Here is a 12690-nt window from a genome sequence, read left to right as displayed (position 1 = left end):
ATGGCTGCTGACAGTTCATATGCATGGAGATGAAGCTCAAAGGCGAATGGGGTTCTGGGTGCTTCTGGACGAGGGATTCAGGGGATGCTCTGTGTCCCCTCTGAGAGAAAGCAGGCAAGAGCCACGTTATTCCCTCCGGTTCTGGCCGATGACACTATGAGTTCCATCTGGTCCCCTGCATGCCCCTGCCACGTCCCTGCCTCAGCTCTTCACTCACATGCTGACAGCACGGGCCCGCTGGAAATCAGAGGCAGATGTGAACTCATGCAGTGCATCGAAGCTCATCTCGCTACAGGAAAGATGATTTGGCGTTTGAGAGACAATAAAGAGTGATGAGCAGCAGATGGCGTTTCCCTTCGTATTAAATCCATTCTAATCAGAAATGCCGTGCGAGTGCTGTCAACGGCGATCAGAATGAAAACAGCACAGCGATGAGAAGCCTAACTGAGTGTTTTGCTGAAATCAAATTATCGGTAAATGCAGAAGCAGGATCTGCTGGCAGCGTGAGAAACGCACCTGCTTGAATCAACCAGGGAATGATTTGGTTGTGCCGTCAATGCCCTGCATTAAAGGTTTAACCGAAGTCTGAGCTGCCGCTAACCCGTGGAAAAGTACAGCAAGACTGCAAAACAAGAAATCAAATATTCAGCAGTTCAATCGCAGGTGATCTAAATTAGGCTTTCCCCCATTTAATTAATTGCTCATTTTCCTTCATCATAGTAGCCTATAAGGCAAGTATTTTCATCTGGGACAATAGGTGAAAACCATTAACTACCTGTACTCTGGTTGCCTAGAACCCAAGTTGAGTTGATGCTGTAAATACACTCTTAAAGTCGTCACGCCTGTTGATACACACACACACACACACACACACACACACACACACGCACACTGTCTCACGTCTTGACAGAGTGATTTAAGGAGACATTGACTACTTTGCTATTATGGAGCTGAACTGTAGCAATCAGGGAACTGCCTTAGGAAGCCTGGGGTTTGGCACTGTGGCCAGATATGCGTCATCATGCTTCCCCCCTTTTAGAAGAGCGCAAGAAGCAAATTAACTTAATTTATTATTTTTGGCCCCGGGAGCGTGTGCCACTGTTTTCTGCACTCTTCAGTCAGATCAGTGGGGGTGTTAGCTTTGGGGAATTAGCAAAACGAGAGTCCGGAGCGTACGAGTGGTGATCGCGGTTGGGTCTTTGCTCAAGAGTGTTGCCAAGGCCCCCCACTTTTCCCCGGAATCTGAACCCATACCTGCTGAGGTCTGACCGCTATTATACACACACAATTAAGGTAGCGCAAACCCCTCAGGGTTCTGATCAAACAGAGGACCAGAGGGCTCCACAAACCTCAGGAAGACTTAAGAGAGCCGCTTAGTCGCTGAACTCAAAAGCCTTGAAAGTGGACAAGTGCAACGGCTGCAGAGATCACCAGAGACAAGAACCTAAATATTTGAGTTTAACCCAATTCCAGTGTAAAACAACACCACAGAAATTTCCCAACGCATTCCTGCAATGTTATTTTACAAGTATAGAATTCAAAAGTAGGAAATTGGATACCAGTTTTAAATTATACTCCTCACGTTGTATGATTGTCATTCATTGTCAGTTTCAACTTACATAAATCTTTGGTAAAATAGGAAATTCAAGACAGTGCTCGGGCCGGACAAACTGCCCCTCATTATAGCCTGACAAAATATAAGCTGTCTCTAAGTGGTCAGAGGCCATGTTAGCAAAGAAAGCAAACCTAAATAGATGTGGTTTTCAATGTAAAGCTGAGGTCCGACAATTCTGTGTGGTTACCGAGTGGCGCCAAATGGCCATCACTGTGTATAAACAGGGCCCATTTTTGTGCTGAGTATCCCTGCCTTTGATCTCCACATATCGTGTTTATTTCGAAATAAGAGCCTATGTTTTTTTAGGGGGGGAAGCAAAAATGTGCACTCAAAAGATGCTGCAGAGTAGCTGACTACACTGTTGCAGAGACGTGAGGGATGGCTGAAGGGTGCTACTAGCTGTCTGGCTGACTGGAGAGCGTGACGGCAATGCAACAACACAACTGAGGCTGAACCTGATTAAGCCTCAGATCCACCACAACCTGTCCTATACCCTGCAAAAACAAATGGTCAGGAATGATTATTGCTGTGGCTTCCGGGGTACTGATGAGCTCACTGACACCCATATTGAAATGATGTCTCTGATCACAATGCAACTGCTGACAAACTTTATGCACATTTCCTTCATATGGGGGCATTTGCTGCACTCTAGCTTTTACAAACAGCTCCCAGTTACTGCATCAAGCTTCAAAGAGAGGACACAGGCCATTCAAAAACTGCTTTAGATTCAAGTGGCTTTGAATCGCCCACAAAGAGCTGTGCACCCCCTGATCCAGGACATGTTAGAGGTTAGGAAATATAACATTAAACATCAAAGCTTTTGCACATAACTAGAACCCAAACTCTTAAAAACAGTGTCCAAGCACATTAGGCAAGAATAATAAAACATCAAATACACCCTTCTGGCACTTAAGAGAAGCTTCATATTTTAGTGACTCCCACACAGAGTTGGTCCAAGCATAGCCAGCTCCAGCCAAGTGCACTTGTCATGTCTGAGGCCAGGAAATTAAAGATGGAACCGGGATGCTTCTTCCACGACTACTACGCACTCTATTCTTATTTATTTGTGTTTCCGGAGCCTTGAAATAGTAACAAGCGAGCCTTATCCAAAAACGTGCCACTACAAATGTAGTGGTGACGGCTACACACCAACAGGGTGCAGGCGGCGGGACGTGGGGTTATTTTACATGTTGGTCCGGTCAATAAAAGCAGACCTATTCCACTATTAAAACTTGCTTTGGGTGGTTTTAAAGCTGATATAAAAACGCGGCTCAGCTCTGACACGGACAAAGTGCTAAATACGCACAAATAGTGGCTTCGTAGTGTTTTAATAGTGGCCCTTGCGAAATGCGTAACGCCTGCTCGCTACGAGTTTACAAACTTTTTGGAGGCGGTGGTAGGGTTGTAGCTATTTAAGAAAACGGCTCCGAAATGCGTGTGTTTCAGAGTGAGGGCGACTGAATGTAAGGCGCGTTCAAGTGAGCTCCAGACATCAACAAAATAACTTGCAAGAGCATGTTTTCCCTGTGAATGAATTCCACAAGATAGGAGCCATCTTGTGACCGCATATGCTTGCAAGCTTCGTTACCATCCTCACACACACACACACACACACACCATGTACAACTCTTGTCAGCACCCCCAAGTCCCAGCGGAAAAAGTTTCTAGGAGGGCAGCTTGGTTAAATTACAGCCCGGGTCCCGGTAGCGTTGCTCGGGACCGCCGCTTGTCATCCCCCCCGCAAGAAAAAGGACACTTTGCACGTACTTGAACGATCTCCCCCTCCGCGCTGATAGTGGCTCCTGCTTTGGAGAACCGTCCTTGCAAGCCAGTCGTGTAAGTAGTATAATCTCCATTGGGACTGGACTCGAACAGAACCACTTCCACAAAGGCTGTATCCTTGGCGAAGACGGTACCAAGAGAAGCGGCGACCACCAAGATCACCAAGACCACCGAGTCGGGCACACGATCTGAGCCTCTCCTTGGTAAAATCATCATCTTGCCGGCTGGATCTGCGCCGATCGGGACATAATTTCACACGGATGAATTAATCGGGTGAAAATAATCGAAATCAGGTCTGTGCGCTGTGCGGGCGATGCGTCAAGAGTAGAATTGTGCAATAAAAAACTGAGCCTTGGCTGAAGCGTGTTTATTTCACCACTGCGAGCCTTGTCAATTACATTGCCTGCAAACGCTGCCTCTTTCCCTTGCTCTCTCGCTCCCTCCCTCTCTCTCTCCCTCTTTTTTCTCACCCTCCTCCTCCTCCTCTACAAAGCGGATCTCCTTTGATCTCTAAACACGTGATTTTTTTTTTTTTTAGTTTTTTCTTTCTCTCTCCCAAAAGGGCTCTATCCCCACCCACCACTCTTTCTGACCCTCTCCTTTGCACTCCCCTTTCCGAAGTGCCAGCACTCTGTTAAGGAGGCACCATTGATTTCACTGCGCACTAAAAGAGGCACTTGTTGTTTGGGATATCGTGAAGTTTCAGGTTAAATTTCAAAGTTATTTGAGTCTCTCGAGTTAAATATGAATTACAGTCCGTATATTTATTCCCTTTAGCATTCCGTGGCTGCCCGGTGGCGTTTTTCTTAGTTCGGAGTCCTCGGTTAAATCTATTTTCAGCCGTCGTGCCACCTTAAAACAAACACTACCCTCTTCAGGACGCTTCGTGATTTAACAGGGCTAATTTTCCAATTATGTTCAAATGCGCTTACCTTACAGGTAACAGTGTTGGTTAATAAGAAGTAGTTTCTCAGTATGACGCCCAAAGTAAGTCTGCCATCACTTTTTAGCTTTAGATCAATTAAATATAAGGAAATTTGAATAAAAATATACATAGTATTTTATGAAGTACCTATATGGAAGCTAGCTTGATATAGCTATCTATCCAAACCTGTCATGAACAGCTCATCTCATTGCAGCTCCCTTGAACTCATTTAACTGTGCACCAGTCTTAAAAAGTGGTGGTTTCTGTATTTTGACATTTATAAAAAAGCTACAGTAGTGATTCAGCCTTTATGATACATTGTGCATTTATTAAGAAAGGTCGGTTTTGTAACCTAATCTTTAAAATGTGCCCACTGCACTTCTCTTTTATACAAACTGTTGCTGTTATTTACTGCAGAAGAATTATTACTCAGTCACTCTCTGGAATAAAGGGTCTATTGTGAAATTTCCCTGCAGACCAGCTCCTGGGGAACATCTTCAGCCTGCTGCCTTGTATTTCACTGCCTGTGAGGCTTCATTATGTGCCTCAGAATGAGAATCTTTTTATTCTTAGAAGGGAAAAAAAATATATAATTTGAATCTTTGTGCAATTGAACAATTCATGAAAAGCGCTCATGGTACCATGCAAGTGATGATGGTACTGTGCGTGCATTGTTCTGTCTTTAATGTAGGCTGCGAGAAAAAATATAGTCTAGTAATGCTCTCTCATATTTTAAGCAGAAAGCTGGCCCCTTTTTCCCCCCTCTCAAAATATTAAAGAACAATAATGAAAAAAGACTGATTCTGCTCTGGAGAGACTAGTCTGCAGTATTTTCACCACACTGGCCTCTTGCAGAAAATGTAAGAGCTCTGCACAGTGATTAATATCCCAAAAAGCGTAGAAAACAAGGTTTCATCTTGCTGTCAGCTGTGTGGCAGTGTGATTATGAAAACCAACTGTGAGGACTTTTCAGGTCAAGAATGCAGTCGCCTGTGGAAGAAAGAAAGGAAAGCGTGATGGTCAACATGTGTTTGGACTCAAAAAAAAAAAAGGAGAGGAGGGGAGGGGAGGGTGTGGGGGTGGCAATTCAAAGCCAAGACTTAAGAAGTTCTTCAGCGCCTTCAGCATGACAATAATTTACAGATCAGATTGGACACCCCTCAGTTTTATGAATCCTGATCCACACCACATGTGCCGTATCTGCCTTGTGACACTCTCCTTTTTCTCTCACTCTTAAACAGAAATGAAACTCGGGCACATTTAACCAAATAAATACATAACTGATGGGAATTTGAAAGCGCTGCCTGCAGGCATAATGATCAAAATTAAATTAGATTTACCTTATCAGCTTACTAAAGGACCACAAAATGCATTAGGAGAAGAGTTACAGTGATCCAATTACTCACTAAAGGGCTTATTCCTCTTTTACTGCAAGTCTGCCCTCTGCTGGATGCTGTAAGATTTCAATCCACAGCAACGTTTTAATGCTTAAACTCCATTTTTAGTTTCCTGTCATTTAGATTTTATCTTCCAGATTATTTAAAGGATATGCGGTCAATAGTCTGAATTTGTTAAATTGATTATTGCTTCAGCAGTATGCAGAAAAATTGTCACATTTCGGAGATTCGGCAGCAGCTGCGGATCCTCTCCTGACGCTCCAGTCTCTCTGCACCAGTGTCTAAACTCGGGCCACCCTGAGAAGAATCAGCTGTCTGCTTGTTTAGGCTGAGTGAGTGCTGAGGATGAGAACGGCTCTGAGTGGTGATGGCTGGCTCAGCTCTGTGCATTACTGTCCCATCTCTCTCTGTGAGCTGTTCAGTTGGGGGATTTCTGTGGGATCCTTCGGCTGATTTAAGATGTTTCATGTGAAATTACAAAGCCGCACAGCACTTTCCTCTCTTGTCTTTTCAAACACTCTTTATCTTCTCCTCTTCTGACTCTGTGGTGTAAACAAAACTGAAGCTGAAGAAAGTGTTTTGACTGTAATTAACATTTTAAGGATTTGATGCTTTGGGGGGGAGGGCTGGTGATTTTTGAACTGTAAGTCCACCTCATTTTGGGGTTTTGGAAATGCTTGCGGCATTGTCAGACTAAATATTTACTCTGTTGATCATAAATATAAATAAATAATGATTCATTTTCTCCATTTATTTTGCATTCTTTTGATGCTGCCCAATTTTACACAACGCAGATGTGCATTTTTTGGGATAAATGTCAGTGTCATACACATAATGTAATTCATGAAGACTGTATTTTTTATATCAACACCGATGCAAAAGAACAACTGTTGTTTATTTTGTACAGCTTAGTTTTCCCATCCACTTCCCCCCCGCCTGCAAGCATGCCATTGTTGATAAGAATTTGGCTTTAATTGACTTGGCTGGACAAATAAATAAATATGAAATACACAAGAGCACGGGTTACTAATAATACCCAAAGGGAACATTTGTGCACATGCACCACGCTTCCAGCCTCTGTGAATTGTCCCTTTGTTGGTACAGTGCTGACGTTATGTTTTAATGAAGAAAGGAGATGATGAGGAGGGGGAGCATTTACATTCATGGATCCCAGAAGAGTTCATCGCTGCAGCGTATTATTACACAAAGCAATTAGGGGGCCCCACAGCCCCCCAGATTATGATTTCCCCAGTACGAGGATGACTACTGACTCCAACAGGCTCGCAGTATGCTGCATGTTTGCAATGATGTCACTGAACAAACCACAGTGGGAAACTCTCATGAAACGATCTGCAACGAATTATAAGTTGAGGGGACAGTTGGGGAAAAATACCAGCACCGAGGGTGGGAGGATGGAGACTCTTTTGAGTCCTTTGAAAACATTATTTATGGACTGCTTGCCAAAACAAATGAGGTTTCATGATGAAGTTAAAGTGGCAATGTGGAAATAATGCAACAATGCCAAGAGGTCCTTCTTTGGGGATCATGACACATATGCTCAGGCCCCTCACTAATACGATTTAAACATAGACTGTACGTAAAAGACAGACAATCGCCAGCTGCCATCTTGGTGTTTTGAGTGAGGGTTAGGTCTGAGTAGCCCCAACATATGAAAATGCTGCTTTTCTTCATCTTCTTCTTTTTTTTTCTTTTTTTTTTAACTCCAACAAGGACTACATTTCACAAAAAACATTATTCTGTGTTAAAACATATTTTAAATTGAGCAACTGAGACCATAAAGAAAATACTGATTTCATACAACCAGTAACACGTAAGGTCATTTTCTTGTAGACTTACAGTCTGACTTTTATTGTGAAACCAGAGGATAAAAGGTAATAAGAGCTATGTGGAAAGGTGGCTCGCCTTCTGTAGGCTAATCTCTGTCTTTGGTGATATATGGGCAGCCTAATTCTCAAAATGCCACGGAGACACTGAGGATTCAGTGGAGATTTACACCAATTTATTTCACGAGGCAGAGGCTTTTGTGTCTCTTTCCAGAGGTAGTGTAGGTGCCGGAACAGCTAACAAAAAGGACAAGAAAGGACTGTAAATTGTTGAAAATAGTCTCTTAGATTACAACAAATATTATGTACTCACTGGGGTCGATTTCTTCTCATGCCTTAAGATGTTTTATATGGTTACTAGTGAGGTGTTGAGTGCAATCTCTGGGTACTCCTGTCTGAAGTTTGTCTATGTTACTATTTTAAATAACACAACGAACACAAATTAGAGACTATGCCTGAAATTATTTCCTATTTACAAAATAGTGAGAAAAACTTGAGTCGCCTTGAAGCAACTGTTGTTGTGATTTGGCGCTATATAAATAAAATTGAAATTGAATTGAATTGAAATTAAACTCATCCTCTGCCAATTTATCCAATTACAAGACTACACATTCACTGGTCACTTTATTAGGTCCACCTTGCTAGTACCAGGTTGGACCCACGTTTGCTTCCAGAACTGGCTCAATTATTCATAGATTTAACCAGTTTGCTCAGAAATTTTATTGCACGTCGGTATGGTAGAATCAGGAAATCGGCCATGCCCAAATCTCAGCCCATACCTCACTCAAGGCAACACAAATCACCTGCCTTCCACCTTCCGATGCTCAGTTTGAAAGACAGCAGGTTGTCTTGACCGTGTCTAAACAAAGAGTTGCTGCTGAAGTTGAGAAGATGTACCCTAAAAACTTTATCCACTATACAGTGCCCTCATAATGCGAAAAAGTAAGGGCTACTATGCCATAATATAACAATAAATGCAGAAACAAACATTCAGACTGTCCTAAATTTCAATTAACTGCTTAATATTAAGTAAACTACTGAGTTGCTGTTACTACCATTACTGTACTACATGTGTGTGCTTAAAGAGGTTAAGTGTTTACAATTCAAAGGATAACTTAATCTAACTAAAGTTGTGAGTAGTTTTGGTCAGACAGTAACAGTCAGCTTGTGGACAAACGGCAGCATCAATCACATATTTTTTTAAAGGTGTTCTCCAGTTTTCAAACAGGTCATAACTAAATATTACAGACTTTGAAGTCCTAATTATTCAGAGGGATGGACTCATTCCTGACCGGGCCGCCTCCTTGGATTTGGCTGCAGGGTGAAAGTTGACTTTGAAGTGCAGACTAGACCAGAGGAGGTATTTCAATAGGCCACTAGTTCAATGGAGGGGTAAAGTTGCAGCCGTAAGGGTGGAGGGAGAAAATGAGAGAGGAAAAGGGGAGAGGGAGAAAAAGAGAGGAGGGCTGTAGTCTTTTGAAATGAGGCACCTGTACATTTGAGGCTTGCAAGAACAGGTATGTTCCCAGGGGTTAGGGGCTTTGGAGAATTCAAAGTAATTTCAGTCAGCTTCAATGCTCATAATCTGTTCTGAGACATGGGGGGATAGAGAGGATATAATGGTGATACACTCACACAGGCGGGAACATGTTCTTAAAGGACTACTGGAGGGATGGAAGGAATCTCTCTCATATGTATACACACACATGCAAATGCCCACACACAGCAGCAAGCAGAGTGCTTATTCAGCCATGGAAATGTCTATTCTACTGATTGGAGTGTGAGCAATGTAGGAAAAAACAACAACGTATTGTCATGCCTTTATCTGAAGAAAAATTGAAGCACAATATATCAGAGAGTGTGGCTTTGAGAAAATGAAAAAGTGACTGATCTCATCAATGAGCACAAATTAAAAGAGCGAGGGGTTTGGCCGATGGCGACGTGGCAGGAAAGTGGAAGAGGAAGCAAGACTTAGAAACAGGGGACAGATGAGAAGCCATCAGGAGAGTGGCGTGCATGTGCATGGACACAAATATCATTTTTAGGTAACTTCTTCCACTTTAGAAAACTACATTGGGCAAGAGTTTTCTTTGATGTAAACATCAGGGTTTTTTTTTCATTACTATGATTATAAATTAAAAAGGGCTGTTTTTATTGTCTCTATCAGAAAATATTGATGTGCCAGAAGTTTAATTTTAGGAGTAACTCAAGTGTTGCATTTGCAACAAACTCATATTGGTTCTTTAAATGCCCACTAAAAAGATGTAGTCCAGCACGATAAAAACAAGTTTTCTTGAATAGATTTTAAACAAAGGCAATATAAAGTGTTAGTTATAATAGTTATGCCTTTCTTATGATGGTGTTATGAACCTATAAATGTGGGTTTTGGCTGATTTAGACAAGTCATTCTCTCTATTCCCTTTAGTTTACTGGCTTTATGTTAAGCTAAGATAATTGAAATAATTGTAAACTTATTTTACAGTTAATGCCAATAATTAACACAATGAGGCAATTTGTAAAAATGTTGATAAAGAACAGTTTTTGGGTTTTTTTGTTTTGTTTTTTTCAGAAGACTATCCAATACCGCATCTGCTTGCAGTGACTGCTGGGTTTCTGTGTTTGTATAAGTAGTTGGGAGCCCGCTGGTAGGAAGGTTTTTTTTGTTGTTGTTGTTGTTTAATACAGAAACCTCCCACAGTGACTTGGATCACAAAGCATCAAATGAACTGTTTGCAATGACAACATTCCCAATGTGTTAAAGTCATAATAAATTTTAAAAAATCAACTAATGCATCCAAACTGAGAAACATTTGTGGACCTACACAAATCTTTTTGTAATATCCTTATCTATAATTAACTGCTTTATTTGTTCTTAGATATTTTAAATGTATTTATTGGTAGGGCAGCGTCATTAACTGACATCCCACTGAGCACTAAACCCGAAAAGATTCTGTTTTAAGCTGCCAAACTGCAGATACCAAATTACCAACTTTGAGTCTCTCTGTCTCATCTTCATTCATCTCCCCTATCCCCATCTCCTCACTCTTCTTCCTTATTAAGGCCCTTTCACTCCCTCAGATGGTTCAACAAATCCCCCAAAACTCCCATTTCATTGCTCTCTTGTTGCTTCTGACTACAGGCATCGCCAAATCCCAAACATCTAAATCCCCAAATGAAAAGCTGTTCTGCACATCACTCATTCTGGTTTGAAAGGAGGGATCTTGCGTGAGAGGACATGCTGACATATTACAACACTTTGCCGCATGTGCCACCCAGTGGTTGGGTGGCAGTAGAGATGTAAGGATCGTGGTTGGAGTGAGGGATGACTGGAGAACTGGTCGGGGAGAGAAATGTGGTTTACCATGACTCAAAACAGATCATCTTCCCTCCTGGGTCTCTTTGATGTCTGTGAGACTTATTTTGTTTTCTGCTGATTTTGTGGTAATGGGTACTCACGCACATATGCTCATACACTCACACACATACAGGATCCAGTTAAAGGAGACATCAAAGGGACTTCAGCTCAGACTAGTAGCTGGTAAAACACAAATTCAATTTTGCTTGGAAATCAGAGCTTTGTGTGAAGCAGAAGGAAATTTAGTTATTATCTCACGCTGTTGAAATCATTGAGACTTAAATGGATTTTCAGCTCGCATGTAGGTCAAACCTCTGAAGTCTATTTTATCTTTAAATGCGTTTCAACTGCAAAGGTTATATTTAAAAGTTGACCTTTGACCTCGGAATCAGCACTTGAAAAAATAATGGCAACACATGCAACAGCTGTGTAGCTTTCAATCGCATTACATGGTCTTCCAATCCCGTTTGGATAGCAGGGAGTGCAGAGTGCTGACATTATCTAGCTACCAGGAATAATTATGATACTGAGTCATTAAGTGCAAACAGAAGTTTGTTTTATAAACAAATGACCTAAAAATACTATAAACATCAAAATCATTTAAACTCCACCACATGACCACAGGAATCTTTTTTTTGCTTTAGAGGCATTTGAGAGGCTTTTCTTACTGGTAAATGTAAGGCAACCCTGCACAGTAGTACAGTGGTTAGCACTGTCACCTCAAACCAAGAATGTTCCTGGTTTCCTTTCTGTGGTGCATTTGTATGTTCTCCCTGTGCCGATGTGGATTTTGTGATTATAAATTGGGCATGGATGTGAGATAGATATGGTGTACTGAATAAAACCCAGTAAGAATGTACGGTTAAATGTGGCTTTCAGTCTAAAATGCTTTGAGTGATCAGTGTGGCTATAAATGTCAGCCCATTTCCATTACTCTGCACCAGTGAGGATTTAGCAGCTGTGGCGACCCCTAAAGGGGGAACCACCAAGAAGAAGAAGAATGAGGATTTTTTAATACAAAGAAAATTTCTCAGCATTTCTCAGCTTTCACCTCAAGTCCTAACTCCAGAATTGTTTGATTTGCATACATAAACAAACATGTTGCATTTTGCATTCTATATGTATGCAATATACAGTGGCTTGCAAAAGTATTCGGCCCCCTTGAACTTTTCCACATTTTGTCACATTACAGCCACAAACATGAATCAGTTTTATTGGAATTCCACGTGAAAGACCAATACAAAGTGGTGTACACGTGAGAAGTGGAACGAAAATCATACATGATTCCAAACATTTTTTACAAATAAATAACTGAAAAGTGGGGTGTGCGTAATTATTCAGCCCCCTGAGTCAATACTTTGTAGAACCACCTTTTGCTACAATTCCAGCTGCCAGTCTTTTAGGGTATGTCTCTACCAGCTTTGCACATCTAGAGACTGAAATCCTTGCCCATTCTTCTTTGCAAAACAGCTCCAGCTCAGTCAGATTAGATGGACAGCGTTTGTGAACAGCAGTTTTCAGATCTTGCCACAGATTCTCGATTGGATTTAGATCTGGACTTTGACTGGGCCATTCTAACACATGGATTTGTTTTGTTTTAAACCATTCCATTGTTGCCCTGGCTTTATGTTTAGGGTCGTTGTCCTGCTGGAAGGTGAACCTCCGCCCCAGTCTCAAGTCTTTTTCAGACTCCAAGAGGTTTTCTTCCAAGATTGCCCTGTATCTGGCTCCATCCATCTTCCCATCAACTCTGACCAGCTTCCCTGTCCCTG

At 41.8% G+C, this 12690-nt stretch overlaps 1 protein-coding gene across 2 annotated transcripts in view; it reads right to left on the bottom strand.

The window, feature by feature from the left end:
- znrf3 (zinc and ring finger 3) overlaps positions 1–3789 on the bottom strand; it is a 66064-nt gene extending 62275 nt beyond the window's left edge. For both annotated transcript variants that reach the window (XM_063490654.1, XM_063490655.1), the window contains exon 1: positions 3383–3789. In XM_063490654.1, the coding sequence (XP_063346724.1) occupies positions 3383–3613 (231 nt within the window). In that variant the 5' untranslated portion in view covers positions 3614–3789. The remainder of the gene's footprint in view (positions 1–3382) is intronic.
- Positions 3790–12690: the final 8901 nt, after the last annotated feature.

The sequence above is a fragment of the Pelmatolapia mariae genome, linkage group LG12 (genome assembly GCF_036321145.2).
Source record: "Pelmatolapia mariae isolate MD_Pm_ZW linkage group LG12, Pm_UMD_F_2, whole genome shotgun sequence".
NCBI lineage: Eukaryota > Metazoa > Chordata > Actinopteri > Cichliformes > Cichlidae > Pelmatolapia > Pelmatolapia mariae.
This window is presented reverse-complemented; position numbering and strand designations above follow the sequence as displayed.